Here is a 19,134-nt window from a genome sequence, read left to right on the forward strand (position 1 = left end):
GGAGACCAAAATTGGGCCACTGGTGTAAAACATGGAAGAAAATGACATACATAAACATTGAAAGCATTGAATGCCTGGGTAGTTGTATTGCTGTAGGTAATATTTAGATAGTATTTGTCAAAAAATTGGACAGCTTTATTTGATACTCTGAATATAAAAATGAAAAACAATTTTACTCAAACTAGATGAAATGAAAACTGTCCTTTTCCCCCCTTGAATTCTTGAATAGCTGCACTGGCATCATTCTGCCAGTGAGGGGGGGATCCATAATCTCTCATTTACCTGGGGTCACTTCAGAAGGAGATTATTTCATAGACAGTACAGATATCAGAAATGATCTTAGCTGAAAGGAAGCAGCTGTGTAACACATGAAAATATTTAGTCCATTTTTTGGCAGTTTTGTTACCAGTGTGAGTTTATCCTGTCTGTGGCTTTTTAATCCCTTGCTGTATGGGCACATCTGAAAAGTCACACTGATTGTGATTGGTGCTGCAGATGAAGCTGCTTTTGGCAGGGCTGTTCCACAGGAATGTGATTTCTGTGCACGTTAATGAAATATTCACACACATAGAGTTAAATATATATTAAAATCTGTGGACAGAAGCAAATTAGAAGTTTGCTGTCCTCGGGTCTGTGGGGTTTTACAATTTATTCTTTAGTTCAAGAATGCAGTGGAAAGAAACAAGTAGAACTCATAGAAACTCATTTTTTTCTACAATATGTGTCCTAAAAGTTTGTTTAAAAAGTGTTGCTACTATTAGTGCTGTGTTAGACTTCAAACACTCCTCTCAGAAATTCCTTGAGCTGTCATGGTTTGTTGCTGGTTGTCCTGCTGGAAGGCCAGATTTTAGGTGACTGGTCTTTCTCCCAAAAAGTTGGTTCAACAAGCTGCCTCCCGGTCTAAGGCAGCAGCAGATTTCCTTGCTCCATAGATGGCTCATTCAGATTAACATATGCTTTGTGGTGAAGTTAGTTTCTGTGTAGACTTTTTTGTGGGTGGCTAATTTGGGTTGGTTTTCGTTGCTTAGCTTAGTAGTTCTATTTAAGCTGTTGCTGGATGTCTGTTAGAAGTGACGCAGACCTATTTGTGGATGCTCATTTCTGGCATCCACAAACTCCATTTTAATAAGATGCATCCGTGGGATAATTCCCTAAAATGGCTCTCTTGTATCATGACCCGTTTTCCACCTGACACACTTGGTTTTGGTCGTGTTTTGGAAAGACTTTCTTAGGCTTTAAAGGGGAGTAATTTGAAGAATAATCGAACTGGCAAAGCCTTTGTCTCGCGATGGAGCGTCTTCGTTCTAAGGAGCAGAAATTAATTTTGATTTTTCCATTTGGTGGCCATTAACAGTATTCCTCTCTAGGTTGTCTAGTGCCTCAGGGAGCACCTTGTGCTGCAGTTTTCCCACTGAGGTGATGGGTGCAGGAGAGATGGTGATTTAAAGGGTTTTCTTTTCCTACTCAGCCACCTATCTTCACAGATTGTATGGAACCAATGTAATCTGTGCATTGTGTACCCTATTCCAAGCTCTGCTGAAAACCAGTCAGCCCAAAATCTAGAGGTGGAAAAGTGTGTTAGCAAGGCTTTCTAAGGAAATTAAAACTTAGTGTAGCTCTCGTTCAAGAATGAGTTGTAGTGAGATCTACCGAGAGCTTCTAGTCTTGTAGGTCATCGAGCCATGTCTGAGGTACATGAAATAAAAGCTCAGGAGTCCTCAAAGTTTTACTGCAATTTTCAACCTGCTTAGCAGCAAATCTCCTTGTCAATGAACCTTGGTGCAGATTAGTCTTGAGAGGGAGGGAAATCCTGACGTTGGAGACTTTATTAAGTACTTTGATTTGACAGAGATTTTTGCTGCTGAAGCGTTACTGGAGGTTGTTGAAGCCTGTGTTCATGTTGTATTAAGCTGACCAGTGCTGAAGTTCTAAAGAACTCTTAATAATGGGATAAATGGCCAAATTTTTTGTTTATTTGTCTTGTTGTTATGTTCCTAAATAAAAAATTGACCTGAAAATCTTGGTCCCAGAGTGATACTTTGGGCAATAGAAAGTTATGAAATCATCAATAAAAGATTGTTGTTGTGTACAGTTTATAAACATCCACATCAGAAAAGTGAAGTCAGTGTGTTTAATTGGAATTCCATTTGTTATTTGTGTGCAGCCTTCTCTGTACAAAACCACGTACAAAAAAAGTGTATTCAATAATTGCACAGTATTTTTGAGTGTTCATTTAAAATAATTGGCTCCCTTGATAATGGGTTACAAAAAGCATGAAGAAAGCTTTCTTGGTTTCCAAGTATGTTGAATCCAGTTTTCTGTTTTTCTGTGTTTTAACGTGGCACTGTGTTTTTGTAATTGATTTAAATTAGTCTGTTTTCTGAAGATCCACAGTTGGTTTTCAAAATTTAATATCTAGCTGCAGCTTATCCTTGGGTTTTGCAGTTAGGAGGCAACTTCTTCAGTTCTAGAATTTAAATAAGCCAGACTTACAGTTGAAATGAAATCTTTCAGGCTGAAATTTTTCATGCCACGTTTTTGTGTGCAATGAAGTTTTTTTGATATTACTAACTGATTTGGGAGCATCTGCCTCTAACACCAATTGAATATGTGGTAAAAAAGTTTCTTTTTTTTTTTTTTTTTAGTTGTTGTATTTAATTTCAGAATTTACCAGAACCACATTCTTCAGTGTCCCAGAAACAAAGCTATTCTTAGAAAAGTGAAGTTATGGCTGGATGCAAATAACAGATTTGTATATGATGGTTTTTGCCCCTTAGCCACTTTTACTGTGCTTAAAATAGAGTCGGTCTGGATTTGTTTCTTGGTTTCTGTTTTGAGAGAGGTGCTAATGTGTCCCAGTTATGAATAAACTTTCATGTAGTGTTTTTGATGATGTTTCCCACTTCACAGATGGGCATTTGAGGCTCTGAGAGTTGAAGGTTCTAGGAAATCTTTAGCAGGTTTGAGTCTTGAATGGTGTTCTTTGCCTTGTCATTCTGGTTCATCCTTCTCCAATTTTAGCCCAAATACAACCTTTGGAGTGGAGGTGACAGGTACTAGATGTCCTCCTGTGCTTGCATAGGGATTGTGGGAATTATTCCAGTGTTTGCTTAGTGTTTTTAAGACTAAAATTCTGGGAAGCTCATGTACAGGTTGCCTGTCCTAACTGATTGTGTCCTTGTAGGCTCAGCAGGTGTGGGATGGGGGGTTCAAGGTGATAGGACTGCATTAAAAGCCACTGTAATATTGCTGAAGAGGTGTCTTCACATGTTACACTTGTGTTAAAAATACATATTTTTTTTGGCTAGAGGCTTAAAAATGCAGTGTATAAAATATGGATTGAGAGAGTTTGTCATCTGGTTGTCTGTGCTCCCACCAGCTACGATGGGGTATCTGAAAAATGCAGAATGTAGTAATCCTTTTCCCAAAGTTGAGGAGGAATGGTGGATGCTGTGTCTCAGACATAGGCAGAAATGTATAAATTGGAAGACTGTAACAAAGAGAATATAGTTATTTCCCATGGCAATAGTGAGAGTTGATCTGTCCCTGCCAAAAAAACCCCCTGGATAAAGTAGACTTTCTACCTGAGTCTTTTCACAGCTTTCTTCCCCTTTTCATGTCTGTCTGTACTACTACACCAAGAAAAATATACTGTAGCTTACACAGAACGCTGTTCTGCTCTGCATATGTGTAAAACTGGTTTCATGTACAACTGAAAATACTGAAATGAGTGTGGTGGCAGAGAAGGACTGAAAGCAGACAAGAATTGCTGAGTGAAATTGTTAGATATTTTAAACTTCTCATCGCTCCAGTCCTCAAAAGTGACCTCAAAAACAAGTCATTTTGAGGAATTTTGAAGCGATCAGGAGAGCCAGTGGAAAAAGTCTGTTAAATGTGTGTGGGGGGGTTGTTTGATGGGGTTTTATGGTATTTTGAAAATGTGATTGTGCAATGTGAATTATACCACATTCAGTTTCCTCTGTGCCAGCTCTCAGTATCTAAGAGGGTACAAGTAAATATCCCTTAGTTGAGACCAGGATATCTAGAATTTGTGGCAGCTACTTAGTGTGCTATTTTCTGTACACAAGCTTCCAAGTTCAGTGTGGGATCTGAATAAGCCAGCCAGTTGGAGTCTGAAAAAATAGTCTGGTACAGAAATTACAGTAACAATTTTAACTTTAAAATCTTAAGGCCACAGGGAAGGTCAGTTAACTTATTTGATAACGTGGCAGAGCAGCTGAAAGGTAATCTTTGCTCTAGAATTTTGGGAGCATTGTGCCTTCTGTAATTATGCCTAATAGTAACTGTAGTCATTCAGAGTGAACAGCTGACTTGCTTGGATTTCTTAACAGTGCAGCGAGCCCTGCCAACTGCCATTATTGCTTGTGCTGCTCCCTGTCCTTCTGTTCCCTGCCGTGGGGGTTATTTAACTTTGCTAAGTAGCTCTGACATCTTTCCTGTGTCGCTGCTGTTAGAGATGTGTGCAGCTGCCTCCTGTTCTTGCTCCCAGCACAGCCAGTCCAAACCTAGTGCACAGCAGCACTTTAAGGACCGGACTGAGAGAGTCCGGACTAACAGCTGCCTCACTGATAGAGTGTGTCAGGGTTAGGGCAAATTAACAGTCACTTGGTGAGCCTGGGACTTGCCAATGTGTTCTGTGCACAGGTTAAACGTGTCCTGTGTTAAAACACCTGGTAGGTTGTTCTACAGGAGTGGTTCCAGTGCTCTGGCATGGGAATGTAGCATGTACAGCTAAAGTTTGGATGAAAAGGCGGAGCTCTTGGAGCTGGAGAGTTTCATGTGGCTCAAAACCTTGCAATTATCTCTTTATAACTGTTGTTGGATGGCACTGGGTGCTTGTTTAATGTGTGACTTGGCAGGGATGTTTGTAGAGGGACACATGGGCTCTTCAGAGGGAGGATTTGTCATCCCTGGCTTGGGTACCTGGTCTAAAGTCTAATTTTGTGAGATTATCTTCTTTGGCAACCAGTATCAGGTCTAAATTTAGTTAAATATGAATATATTGACCTGCCTAATTGAAAAGAGCACTGTGTGATGCTTGATTTATTTCTGCAAGTCATATTACTGAGGAATGTGTAATCATTATAAATGTTTTAATCATGAAATATTCAGTTTATTTTTCTCTATAGTATAAGTTTGGAAAAACTTGTCAAACAGTATGAATTTCAGTAATATCAAAGGCATAGAGCTCAGCTGTAATGAGCAGACTAATTTTTGTAAATTTAACATAAAAAGGTGTTATTGGGGAACGTGGTTACTGTCTCCTGTTCTTTAAGCTCTCAAATGTAGAAAGAGCAGTTATTACAATTAAGGTCTGCCCAACTATGAAGTGTGTCTTGCTCTGTAAAGAAGAGTTATGATTAAGATTTTCCATGTTTCGTCTCTACCAGAGGTGCAGGCTTTGGAAAATATGACAAAACATTATCTTAAACCATTCTCAGACTTCTTTCTGCTCTGTCTGCATCTTGTTAGGGCTTTGTAAATTTGAGGGGTAAGAAATTACCTGATTTGTCTTTTTATTTCCTCTTTTTTCTTTAGTTTGGTTGGTTGATTGGTTTTGTTTGCCAGCTTCCAGATTATTCACAGTTGTGAAGCTACTTCATGTGTACAAAATCCTTGACTAGGATGAGTCTTTTGCTGCAGATGAAAGCTGTGTATGAGTTGTTTGCACTTGAAAGGCTGTGTGAGCACAGTGATTATAGCATAGGACTCCATACCTTCTATGCTCACCTGGTAGCTTGTTTGCCACCCTGTGTTCCTGGTAATTATCTGCCCAATGCCTGCTCTGATGCTCCAGGATGATTGTGGTGGACTCTTTATCACAAATACAAGTCTGGGAGCAGAAGGTAACAGGAGAATTGATGGGATGAATGTGCCAGCTTCATTCACAGACCTTTTACTGAAGACCTTATGATAAACTGATTTTCCTCGTGGAAGAGTAGCCTAATGTCTGATCTAGACTCCAGCCTGATAAACTAGTCTTCCTGGATTCAGGTCTCCAGACTGTCTGAAAGCAGTTGTGTGGCCATGAATAATCCTGATGGGCAAAGCTTGACATGTTGTTGAATTGCAAATAAGTGTTGAGGCAGCCTGCAGAGTGAATGGGTGCTTGAAATATGCTGGACTGATAACTCCAAAGATAAGCTTGTCAGAATTCATGTGTCAGGCTGGGTGGGTTTTCCCTTCCCTGCACTTATAGTTTGAGTAGTGAGCTGTGGCTTCCAGTGAAACCTTGCAGTGTCAAAGTGTAGTTTTTTTGGATAGATGAGGGATGGCCTAACAGCCAAATTGAGGTCTGTGATCTGCTTGGTGGGCTGGGTTCTCCCTGCTTCCATCCTGTGTTTCATGGGTTTGGATGACGTGAGGAATGACTGGTGGTGTAACACTTGCTGTTGAAATAGCCAAATGCTGACTAATCTGGAAAAAAAATCTGGGAGTTACTGGCTTCATATTTCTTAGCCATGTATGTGGCCCCATAGAAGGCTGAAGACTGTCCCCTTGGCAACAGCCTGCATGGGTTGTAGTAGAGAAGCATCTGGCCCAAGTTATGCTGAAGCTGAACCACCCCAAGGTTATTGGCCATCTTAATTTTTTCATCTTTTCAATCATGGCTTGTAAATTGAAGTAGAAGGCAGAGGAGGATGGGAATGTTATCATTCCTATATAAAAAATTTCCACCGTCTTTTGACATTGCTTAATATTTCCATGGTCTTTTGACATTATTTAATGTCCATCATGACTAAGTAAGGGCTTTGTTCTTTAGACTGCTTGTCCTTGCAGACTCTCCTTAATCCATAAGCACCTTGAATGTGAATCAAGTTCCTCTTGAAGATTTTCTGCAGCTCTGAGTTTGACATTGGAGCTTGTTGATCACCAGAGGATTTGAGATTTGAGCAGGATGTCTTGCTTCTTGCTGCCTGCTTTAGAACAAAACACGGGGGTATTTGAGCATACATAGCTATTCTGGAATTCAGATGGAAATATATAAAAAATTGCTGTTGCAAAGAGACTAGCAGGATTTTTGGAGTGTTAAAATCAATGTTCTGGTTAAGTGAATGCTCCTTGTGTTCCTGCCTGGTGATGAACAGCAACTCTGGCAAGTTCCTTCTGAGAACTTGTAGTGAAGTATCAGTGCTAATTACTGGGTTCTTTCTCTCAAGGCCTTCTATTCCAGAGGAAGGAAGGAGGAAAGAGATGACCTGCTCTAACAGCCCTGTAATTTACTGCTGCAGGAAGAACAGTGTAACTCTTGGTTTTAGGAATTCTCACCCTCCCTGTCTGATCATACCGTGTTCCTAGTTTTGATAAACAAAAAAGTCTTACTCTGTGTATTTAGTTTCTCTGGCTGCTGTGTTTGTGATGATTTTAATTGGAAAAAAAGCAAATTCCAGAAATACTGTACTGCAGTTAATGGTGTCTCAGCACTTGGCTTCGGGAGTGGGTGAAGTCATTGAGCTTCCCCAGTGGAGAAATAGCTGCTGGTGGAAACTTTGCATGTTTGTGGGGATTGGGATTGGGTTTTAATTATTTGTTTTGTAGTGAAATCATGGATGCTATTTATCACTTCTGCAGTGTTTGATGTTAATTAAATGCTGACACTCGGGATTTTGTGATGTTCAAATTGTAGAGATGGAAATACTTCAGAATTCCTAGTGTTACGTAAGGATGGAGGTTTCTGGAGTTAATGCATTCTTTGGCATCTCCAGTATGCTGAAATGAAACAGCATTAGTGGTGTTAAATATGCTGTCCACTTCTGCCCTGTGAGCTCTGACTTAAATGCTGGCTTATATTCAGACTGTTTTACTTTTCTGTTGTTTTTCTTTACAGGCAAATTTTGAGGAGTGAACAGGAGGTACCAGACTAGATGAGTTTCCAGCGAAATGTCGGAAAAGTCAGGCCAGAGTACAAAAGCAAAGGATGGAAAAACAAAGTATGCAACACTCAGTCTGTTTAATACTTACAAGGGAAAGTCACTGGAAACTCAGAAAACCACAGGTGAGTGAACTGTCTGCAGTGGTGCATTCCTTCGGTTCCATCATCACTGCAGTGCTAATTAAGGGTGCAAAGTATATGAGCACTTAACCACAGCAAGATTTTTTTTCTTACCTGCTTGGTCCAGCAGTGAAGTGGGAGGGTTGTGGAAAGCAGCATTCATCATAGTTTTTGGTTAACTGTAAACAAGAGTGTCGGTTCAGAGGCAGCATTTGCAGTCTAGTAGGAAGTAGAATGTAGGTAAATAAAAACTGGTTTATAGCCGTGGCTCCATTTGTTATCAGCAGATGAGATGCCATTCCCCAGCTGTGCTTTTCACTGCAGGGAGGTTTGAGGTACTGCAAGTGTTTGATTAAGGAGAAGGCAATGCTTGTTTTCAGGTTGGGTGCTTTGTCTGTTTTGTGGACAAACACTGGGTGAAACTTGCACTGACACCTCAAATAAGGTGACTGTGAGCCTGCTTTTTCCTGACTGATGGGATTGAGAACCAGAGGAGAATGACATTCTGCAGGTTTTGAATTTGATTTGACATAGTAGCCTAAGCTGAGGGTGAAAGAGGGAAAGCAAATTCAAACTTGGTTAAAGTTTGCCACAATATTATTTTTAAAGGTTGAAACTGAGTTGTTTGTGATGACACAGCTTACCCAGGGCAGGAACTTGTACTTGTTCACCTGAGTTGATTACTTGGTAGGTTAAGTGTCCTGTGTGGTGCATTAGCTTTGTACTGCTTTTTTATGCTCACGGTCTGGAGTTGATGCACTTTATAGGAATGTTTTTGTGAGGGCAACATCTGCCAACTGAAATTGGCAGCAAAAAAGAACTGGGCTGGACCCATGTGGGTATTCCTGGACTCATCAATGTACACTAAGTTCCAAAAGGAGCAAGAGAATTATGCTTGATGAAGTATTGAAGGATATTAAGGCATCAACATCGTATTTTAAGGGACTTCTCTAGCTTTCTGTCACCATTGTGTGTAAAGGTGGGGCCACATATCCTTTTTAATCTGGAATAATGGCTGTTCAAAAAATACTCAGGTTCTCCCAAACCAAGTATTTCCAATTGCCTTTTAAAAAAAATTCAGTCATGAAGCATTTTGAATTTCTATTTCTTGTACTCTGAAACTTTTCTGACTTCCTGGCAGGACGTTTCTGTGTAGCTTTGCACAAGCCCTGTCTGCTGAACAGCCCCACTGACTTGCCCTCTCTGCTTTGCCCTGCAGTTGCCGCACGCCATGGATTACAGAGCCTTGGAAAAGTTGCTATTTCCAGGAGGATGCCTCCCCCAGCCAACCTGCCCAGTCTCAAAGCAGAGAACAAAGGCAATGACCCCAATGTGAACATTGTGCCTAAAGACGGCACAGGATGGGCTTCGAAACAAGAGCAGCACGAAGAGGAAAAGTAAGCGACCAATGAGCTCTGCCTTGATTTGCTGTGCCAGTTCTCTCCAGTTTCCCCAAAACTAGGGATGGGCAGGGCCTAGGGGAGGAATTGGCTAGACTTAAAATCATAGCATCAGCTGGGTTGGAAAAGAGCTCTGAGACCATCAAGTCCAACCCTTGATCCACTACCACCGTGGTTACCAGACCATGGCACCAAGTGCCACATCCAGTCTCAGCTTAAAAACCTCCAGGGATGGAGAATCCACCACTTCCCTGGGCAGCCCATTCCAATGTCTGATTACCACCTCTGTAAAGAATTTCTTCCTAATATCCAACCTAAACTTCCCCTGGTAGAACTTGAGACCGTGCCCTCTTGTCTTACTGCTGGTTACCTGGGAGAAGAGACCAACCCCCACCTGGCTACAACCTCCTTTCAGGGAGTTGTAGAGAGTGATGAGGTCTCCCCTGAGCCTCCTCTTCTCCAGGCTTAACAGCCCCAGCTCCCTCAGCCTCTCCTCACAGCACTTGTGCTCCAGTCCCTTCACCAGCCTTGTTGCTCTTCTCTGGACCTGCTCCAGCACCTCGACATCCTTCCTGAACTGAGGGGCCCAGAACTTGATAAAGTCCTCAGAGTAGCTGCCAGAGAGGAAATAGCACCACTACTAATTTTTGTGAGGAAGAATCTTGCTGTTAGGGGGATAGCTAAAAAAAAACACACAAAAAACACACATACAAAAGAACCCCTCACACTTAAAATGGAAGTGGTCTGCCTAAAAATTCCACATGAGGGAAGAGTATTTCCTTTAGTCACATGGTGGCTACCTGTGTGTAAGTTTTGATGTCTGCTTAAAGGAAATATTTTTGTAAGATCAGTGTAACCACCTTTAATAAAATTCTCTTGAAACTCTAGGAGGAGGAACCCTGAGATGCACAGCAGCTAAGCTAAATAATAATATTCAAATTCATGAAAGTATGCAAAAATCTGTTTAATTGTGATTATGCTGAGCTATGGCACAGAAAACGCAGAAACTCTTGATTTATATACATTTATTTGAATCTCTGCTTTATTTTTCTAATGGTTCTTGATATTTGCACTTCAGGATTTTTTTGCTGGAATGCCATAAATTCTACAGCCTTAAAAAATTTTCTGTCTTAAACTACACTATTGTTTCAAACTCCTCCAATATGTCATAAAACCAAAACAGAAGTGATGGCAATGTTGATGCACTTTATGCTGTGTATAATATAACTTTCCCATGCTCAATGCAGTTTCATCTGCTAAATTTGTTTCACATTTGTACAGCTGAAGAAAATAGAAACTACAACTTTTCAGTTTCTACTTGGAAAGTATTACAAAGCAGATATTTTGCCACGTAAGCTTAAAATAGGATGTGATTCTCACTACAAAACTAGAAGCAAGGTTTAAATGTTAATTCTTTATCATACAGATTGTTCTGAAAAACAGTTGAAGCTAGAGGCACTGACTGGATGTTTTTAGCACTTGTGAAAGCAAAAGATGAGGTTTAAAGCTTTTCTTCCCCATCTTGCCATCCCTTTATTTATTTGTGTACTTTTTCACATTTAAATGTCAATTTTTGCCATCTCTTTGAAAAGCTATTAGACTTCAGGAATATGGTGTTGTGTTCAGTCTTTTATTTTAAGCTTTTGAAACTGCAAATTTACAGTTTTCTGCCCCGTGTTTTGCTTGATACTTTAACAACATCTTCCTCTACTGCAAGGTCACTTGCACTTGGTCCTGTTAAATCTGCAGCTTGTTTGACTAAAACACATTTTTTTTCCTGCATCTTTGCTTTTCCATGGCCTCCTGCATGTGTTATATTCCAGTAGTTGATGTTATGTTTAAAAATAAGTGGCTGTCCTTTATCTGCAATTGGAAGTGTTTTGCCTTTGTGTTTGCATATGTATTATTCTGATAAAGGCCTTGAAGACCCCATACAAGTAAAACAAGGAGGGGGAGGGATTTGCTCCCAGGAACAGGTGTGTATGCCCAGGCCATGAGCAGATTCTCCTAATTTGGACCATCTGAAGTGTTTGCTCAAGTCTTCAGGCCATTTGTGTAACTACTCCTGTATTTCTGTGATATTTCAACATGCTTGAAGTGCTGCAGTTTACATGTGGAGTGTTTTATTATTCCTCTCACAAGCCTTGTGGGTAATGGGAACATCTTGATAAGAGTTTGCTTTAGTCTCTTGTATCACTGCATTGGAGTTCACGTGAGTGAGCTGTTCCCTGTAATTTAGGTTTTTTACTACTTTCCTGAGCTGTGGGTCACAGTCCCTTGTTCCTGGACAGTGCAGCCTGTTGTGTATTGATTTGATTAATTTAGCTGAGTTCTTTCCCTCATCCCACACCTATAGGACAGTGCTTAGATAAATAAAATTCTAAGTGGCTTGGCTTTGAAACAGGGTATGAATGCAAGGAATAGTTTCTTCAACAGTTTTGTTCCTTGTTTCCCTTGTGTGTGACAAAGTATAGCCATGGAAGTTAAAACTTCCCCAAAATCTGCTTAGAAAATGTGCAGCTGTAAGAAAGTACAAGTGGCAACAGGAAAAAAAAAGATAAATTTTTTTTTTTAATCACAGTAATCTCTGGAAACAAATGAAAATTGCATTCAGTTGTCCTTGTGAGAAGCCTGTTTCTCCCCAGTAATGATTTTTTTTAATGATGTTTACTTCTGTGTCAGTTCTCAGACTACTGTGTAGGGCGTGGGTGGATCACTGCAGAACCCAAATGGAACTGACTTCTCAGCCCTCAGAAATTTAGGATTACTGTAGGATCTGCTTAAAACACAATTGCTTCCTGTGAGTTACTTGGCTTGATACTGCACTAGTTATCTCTTTAGTGGTATGGTAAAGTGATTTTAGACTACAGGATTTGCCCCAGAGTTCCTCTTTTATCAAAAGTCACTGCTAATGAGCTGGAGGTCTTGACTTGTAGACACAAATGCTGTGGGTCTTCTGTTATCTGAATATGCAGATTTCAGAAATAGCTTTTATGGAACCAAGTTAAACAATATCACTGACTCTGCAGACTAGGAAAGTCTTATGTGTCTAGTTTTTTTACACTGGACAAAAAGAGTGCTTATGTCTCTTCATTGTTAAGGTGGTGAGACTGAGACCATTTCTTAAGCCTTCAGCTTCTCAGCTCCAGTTCCTGGTACCCATGCAGTTTTTCATGTCTTTAGCTTTCCTTATCAGTTCTTTTACTTCTAGTTTCTGATGTGTTTGCCCTCTTTCTCTCAGTTCATGGTGGTTTTGTAGTGGTTTCCTCTAGTAATTCCTGAGGCAAGGGAACATTATTCCAAATAATTTCCTTCGATGGTTGTAGATGGATGGTTTTTTGATTGTCCAATACACTACTCTAAAAGTTATAATTCAGTTCATGCCTGACTGTATTTTCTGCCCAGCCATTTTCATTCATTCCTCTCCACTTTGGGAAGTGGCCTCTTGAAAGAATTAGCTAATTAATTCAAATTTTTTTTGACTGTTACTATAACAACTTCTTTTCTGTAAGAAAATGCTTTTTCTGCAGAAAAGTAGTTATTGGTTCTTCAGCTGCACAGCTCCCTCATTTCATTCACTTGTTTGCAATCCTGAGGAGCTTATCCTGTGCTCACCCTCTTGTATTCACAAGTGCTTTTCCTCTTCATTGCAGACAGCCAGACGTGCCGCAGACACAGCCAAAACCTGCTGTTCCTGCTCCTCCAGAAGCAGCTCCTGTTGCCAAATCCTGGGCCAACACCAAGCCAGGTGGACAGGACGGTAAGTGCTGGTCAGGTGGAGGGTTCTTGCCTGGCCCAGCAGGCTGGGAATGCTGCTGGGAGAGACCTCCACACCCAGCAGTCCTTTGAGTCCTGACCTGGCCAGTTGGGACTGGGGAAAGTTGTGGAAGCACTTTTCCAGGCTGGAAGGTGAGACAGTGGCTGGTCACTGCAGCTGCAGGAGGATTTATCAGCAGGTCTGACTGCTTTGTAAAGGGTTGGGGTAGTCACCTCTTCTGAACTGATGGGGAAATGGTGGTGGCAGTGTAAAACCTCAGAAATCACTGTGGTGGGGAGAGAGAATCACAGTCAGTTCCTGCAACATCTGCAGTTCTTGGCATGAGAAGGAGAGTCATAAACACTTGGTGGTCATAATCCTGATCATAATTATGGATCATTTTGTGTGAAGTGCGTGTAGTTGTGTTTCTGTTTTAACACATGCTACAGCAATACTTTTCCCTTTATTTTATAGATTCCTTGGTTATTTTAGTATCAAAGTGATAGTGTTCAAGTAGTTTTTTTCTGGGGAAAAGTTAAAGGTTTGTCTAACATAATTGTATGAAAGGATGGAGAACTGTTTCCATTGGTGTGAATCTTGACTTAATCTTACATTATAAATTTTGAGATCAGAACTGAATCTTCAGCAGATTTTTTAAGTGCTTGTAGAGTGAGAGGTTACTTAGAATTCCTGTGTCTCCATTGTGAAAAATACCCTGCAATGTGTTTTGTTCCTTAAATTTGAGTATTGCAGACTTTCTGTGGCTGTAAAATGGAGTTTAGGCTTTCAAGTTGAAGAAGTGAATTCTCTTCTGAATAGAGATTTTAAAATAGTAAAATCTAAATTGCGTGGAGGTCACTTCTTAGACATTATATAGTTTGTTAACATCACATATCCAATGATTTGGGATTTTTTCACACTAAATATTAGAAGTGACAATCCTACATTCTCCATTTCTTGCTCTCCTCTCTGATGTTCAGTGTTTCTTTCATTGTCAAATATAGGAACTTTTCTCCTATAAGCTTTTACAAGATTTCTGTGGAATAAAAAAAAGGAATTCACACTGCTGCAAAGTGATCTGCACAGCAGCCTTTCTGCATAAGCTGATAAGATCATCTCCATGACACAGGAAATACTGATTCGGCTCAGTGGCTTCAAAATGCATTTAGCTAATTATTTCATAGTTACCATGGCAGCTTGTGTGCCAAGCCCAGATGGCACCCTCAGTTCATTCAATTAATGCAGGAGCGGGTTTGCTGTTTCCAGAAGAAATACTGGATGTGAGTTGGGATCAGCTGCTTGCTGTCCTCTGGTTTGAAACTCAGGATACACCTGTTGTGCTCATGCTTTCCTGAGCTGCAGTTGGCTCTTAGAACCTGTACTGTTTCCAGATGCCTTGTGAGTGTTCCAGCAGTCACTCAGCCACTGCCTCATGCTCTCATAAAACTTGAGTGAGGCAAGACTAAACCCTTTTCTGATCCTGTCTGTGGCCATGTAGAAAGGAAAGCCTTCTGAAATGTAACAGCAGCATGAATTTTTCAGCTCAGGCGTTGGCTGACATTTGGGGTTAAATGCTGCCAAAATATCTTTGAATTCTTTAAGTTCTGTCTGAACTACTGGCTGACATTCTGGCTATTTCAGATTAAGAGCTTAAACACAATCAGGGAGATCGCTGATGCTGTTACTTTGCCTTTAAAACATTGTTGCTGTTCACAGTGTAGACTTGAGCAGAAAACATTGTTGAAGATTCATCAAACTCATGGATGTTGCATGGCCTGGGATGGGAAGGGGCTCCCTTGCCTGGCAGGTCATCTGGTTAGTGTGAGTGGTTTTCAGTCCTGTTAAGAGCAAGTCTTTGGATGCAGCTGCATGGGAACATGAACAGTCAGTGTCCATTAACAAAAGACAAGTTAATGTGATCTGTAGTATGTGAATTCAATGAAAATGGAAAGATTTCAAGGCAATTTGTAGGCACCAGGACAAACAGTGGCATTTACTGTCATGCCTTTACAAAGTACAGAGTAAGGAGTTTATCCTGTGCTTGACTCCTTATCGTGGAAAAAACCCAACCAAAGTCCACTGAAATCCTTGCATTTTATTGTTAGGAATGATTCCTTCAGAGAGTGGAGGGAAAAAAGCTTTTCTAGTTGTTAAAAAAAGCACGGCTTGGGGAATGGGGGCTTTTGGATGGCGTGTGTTCAGATCCCTTTTTGTGAGTTTGCCCAGTAATCTCTTAGGCTAACACCATGTCTCTTTTAGCAGCCAGTAGTAAAGACAGGTATAGGAACAGGGTGTTATTCAGGCTGTTGGAACAGAAATTTCCCCTCAGCAAGATAATCAGTGATTGGGCACTACAGTGCTGCTGATATAGGTCTATCCATTATGTGAATGGGGAGGTGAAGAAATTGGTGCAAAGTAGATGCCAACAAAACCTTCTGAAGAGGAAGACAACCTGTATATTTGACTTCTATACCAGGTACAACAGAAGTCTTAAATTCCAATCTTGAGTTATAATGTCAAAGGTTTTTAGAAATCAAGAAGGCTACAATTCTGATACTTCTCTCATAAGGTAAAAGCTGTGGCCTTTTAAAGTCCTGAAGATTTATTATTAGAACAGTAATTAATCTTAAAGGCATTGCAGTAACATAGTTGCCCATTCTTGGGTGCACTATAGTTATAGAATGAAAAGGAGGAAACCTTTGCCTAGAAGGAGTGGGGGAAAGTGTTTACAGAGCTGAGGAACTTCAGGTACTCCCTGTGTTCCTTGTTCCATTGTCCATTATTCCTCTCTGGTGCTTCTGGATTTTTCTCAGCCCCAACTGTGATAATTGGTCTAATAAATTTAACAACTCTGAGAGCAAACATGAACACTTTACAAGGATTGCTCTTTACTTATGTGAATTACATTACCAGTAAATGAATGTGGCTTTAACATTCACTTTTGAAGGATGAACAGGCTTCTGTTGCTCTCTGAACTATTTTGACTACAGGAAGTTGTGACTTTGTGAATATCTTGCTGTGTAGGTCCACCTCTTCCAGTAAATAGTTATTTCCAGCAAGAATTTCCCAGTCTGCCGGCAGCTGGGGATCAGGAAAAGTCAGGTAAAGATAAAGATGCACCCGAAGAGCTCCATGGATCAGGACCCAGCCTGCGACCACAGAGTAAGTGTGTGCTGCAAATTTTTGTGTAACTGCATGGATGGGTGTGGAACAGATTAGAGGATTAATTGGGCCCTGTACAAAATTGATGAATATATTGTTTTAATCAGCACGCTCCTGCACTGAAGAAATGGATATTTCAGGCTTTACTCTGCTTTACTGTGTTCCTGAGGTGTGGAAGGTAGTGTTTGATCCTTTCACTTCCCATTTTCCCTGTCTGGTCAGTACTCCAGTTGTGCTCTGAGGAACACTTGTTAGTTGCACAATATTGGCCTTTTTCTTACTTCCAGCTGGTAGATGTCACAACAGCTAAAATATGTATTTAAAGAATTCTTGTAATATTAACTGATTATATAAGTTGTCATTAGGGTTGTCCCCAAATGGTTAGTACTCATAAGAGAGGAGCCTGAAAAATCCTGAAATGAAAGCTTAATCTGCAAGATACCCAAAGAGTGGATTGTGCTTTGAAAGGCATTGGCATCTTTGGTTCTTGACTGCAGTGCTCTGACCAGCTGGATCTGTTCAGGCTGTGGGGCATTAGATGTACTGAAAACAACCATTAAAAGTGTTGGGTTTGCAGCTCTCAGGGAAGAAGCGTGGATTGCTTCCCCAGATCCTTGTAACAGGGAGGCATTTGGGATTGTGCTTGTTACCAGTGGAAAACAAGATTCCTTTCTCCCTCAGAAGTTTGCTTTTGATGAGGTTTGATGGACTGAGGGTCCTGTCCTGCACTGTGGGCAGGACTGTCTTGTACCAGTACAAGGCACAAGGTGAACTGCTTTTACAGGGTTTGGGCTCTCAGGGAACCCTTAACTCCTTTCCATGTTACATGCCCTGGCTTTCCTTCATTTGTTTGTCAGGTCCTGTAGACTGGGGCCTTGTGCCTATTCAGGTCCTTGCTGGATTTTGGTATAAAGAATAAATTGTCAGGAAATTTGAGATCTGTCCAACACCAACTGAGGAGAACAGCTCTGCATGTCAGTCTCAGCCTCCTGCAGGCAGTTACAGTTTTGGGCAGCACTGTACATGCTATATTAAGCCCTTCTTTCGTGTCTGACAGCAGAAAGCTAAATGACTTGGCTAGTACTGCCCCTTTAGCAGCTGTGCTCCCCAGCAAAGATAAGTGCAGGAACTGTAATGGATACTTAGGAGCACAGTTTATCACTCCTTAAAGGGTTTGTTTCTCTAAAGGAATACTATTTACAGTGTGTGTCTGAATTTCTTTTGGTTCTCATGGATCTGAGAACTGCTGCTGAGTACTCTGTTTGGGTTTTTTTTTGTCCTGACCCTCTTAGTCTGTAGGCAGAAACTCCTAAAAGAATGGACTGCCTGGCACAAGTGATAGGTCATTAAAATCCCTTACTTTTCCTGGACTTTTTGCTAGACATTCACACGGAGAAGTACAGCCCTAATCACTTCTATTCCATTCTTATCAGGCAGAGATAGAAGCCAGACTCTGGATATCTGGTTTCACTTTGGCATATACTTGTGTGTTATCTTTCTTTTTGAGCTTCCCGAGAGTTTCCTGTAGGCCTTTGCTGCTTAGGAAGCTTAATCTTTCCTTTGACAGCATCTTCACACTGAGTCAACAGTGGCCCACTTAGCACAGCTAAATCTGGTTTCCCTCTTGTGCTATAATCAAATCCTTCCTAAATGGCACTGTGTTTTGGAAGGTAGAGTAGGACAACTAGAGCAGTCCATGAATTTAGAGCTGATCCTTCAGGAACACAGCTGGACATAGGGCTGAAGAGGATTAGGAGCAGCTTCTGTTTCCTCAAGTGGCCATTGCTTGTTTCAGTACCAGGTATGAAGGTGTGTCTGCACAGATCTCTGTGCCACTGAGAACTGGACGGGAACAGTGTGTTTCTCATCACCCCTGTCTGTAAATCTGTAATATGAAGTCTGCTCTGGGTTTTTCTGGTACTGATTCTGCCCATGCAGATGCTACTGCTTGGAGAGAAGGGGGTACTAAGAACAACTCTCCTGGTTCTCCAACAGATCAAGAAGCTAAGGAAGATGGCAGTGCTACACCAGCAGAACAAAACGATGGCCAGAAGGCAGGAGACAAGAGGGATGTGCGGTTGCCACAGGTCCCTCAGCCCAAGCTGAATGGGCAGCAGCAGCCACCCCTCTCATCTCAGTACAGAGCAATGATGCCACCTTATGTAAGTGATGGCTGCATGAACAGTTTTAAGCAGCAGGAATTGATTATTGGCTGGTGTGATTTCCTTATGCCCCTTTCTCTTCCCTCCTTGGAACACTCAGCAGTTCTGCTGGAAGGGTGGGATTGAAACCAGCACCTCAGAGGATGTGGCTACCTGTTGCTGCTCCTGCTATGCCAAGTTTGAACTTGTCAGGACTTGATTAACACTTGTGTCCTGATGTCACACACCTCTGATATTAAGCAAAATGTCTTTTGAGTGAAAAGTCACGCTTTACTTCCATTGTGATTCTTTTTATGCTCTCAGTATGCTTAATGCAATTACACTTTTTTTTAATGAATGACTCCTATTTTTAAAACTTTTTTAGATGTTTAATCAGTATCCTAGAATGGCATATCCTCCTTCCATGCAAGGTCCAACAAGATTCCCCAATTCTGAGCCTAGCAGGTAAGAAACCTTATAAGTGTTTGTTGTGTGGGTATGAACTCGGGGACTTAGTTTAAAAAAAAATGAAGAAATTTGCACTCTCTCGATGATGATTATACACTGCATAAGAACTGCCACTGGTTAGTCTCCCAAGTTTGGCTTGTGTGGAGCAGTGGCATGGAGTGATTTGTGTTTGACAACTCAACTGCAAAACTT

General features: G+C 41.0%; 1 protein-coding gene across 15 annotated transcripts in view; it reads left to right on the plus strand.

Moving 5' to 3' along the window:
- The window catches only part of PRRC2C (proline rich coiled-coil 2C), a 70,889-nt gene that overhangs the window by 8,744 nt on the left and 43,011 nt on the right, over positions 1–19,134 (plus strand). For all 15 annotated transcript variants that reach the window (XM_064664315.1, XM_064664318.1, XM_064664317.1 and 12 more), the window contains exons 2-7: positions 7,850–8,017; positions 9,234–9,411; positions 13,068–13,174; positions 16,196–16,333; positions 18,329–18,495; positions 18,860–18,939. In XM_064664315.1, the coding sequence (XP_064520385.1) occupies positions 7,903–8,017; positions 9,234–9,411; positions 13,068–13,174; positions 16,196–16,333; positions 18,329–18,495; positions 18,860–18,939 (785 nt within the window). In that variant the 5' untranslated portion in view covers positions 7,850–7,902. The remainder of the gene's footprint in view (positions 1–7,849; positions 8,018–9,233; positions 9,412–13,067; positions 13,175–16,195; positions 16,334–18,328; positions 18,496–18,859; positions 18,940–19,134) is intronic.

This window comes from Pseudopipra pipra, chromosome 9, assembly GCF_036250125.1.
Source record: "Pseudopipra pipra isolate bDixPip1 chromosome 9, bDixPip1.hap1, whole genome shotgun sequence".
NCBI lineage: Eukaryota > Metazoa > Chordata > Aves > Passeriformes > Pipridae > Pseudopipra > Pseudopipra pipra.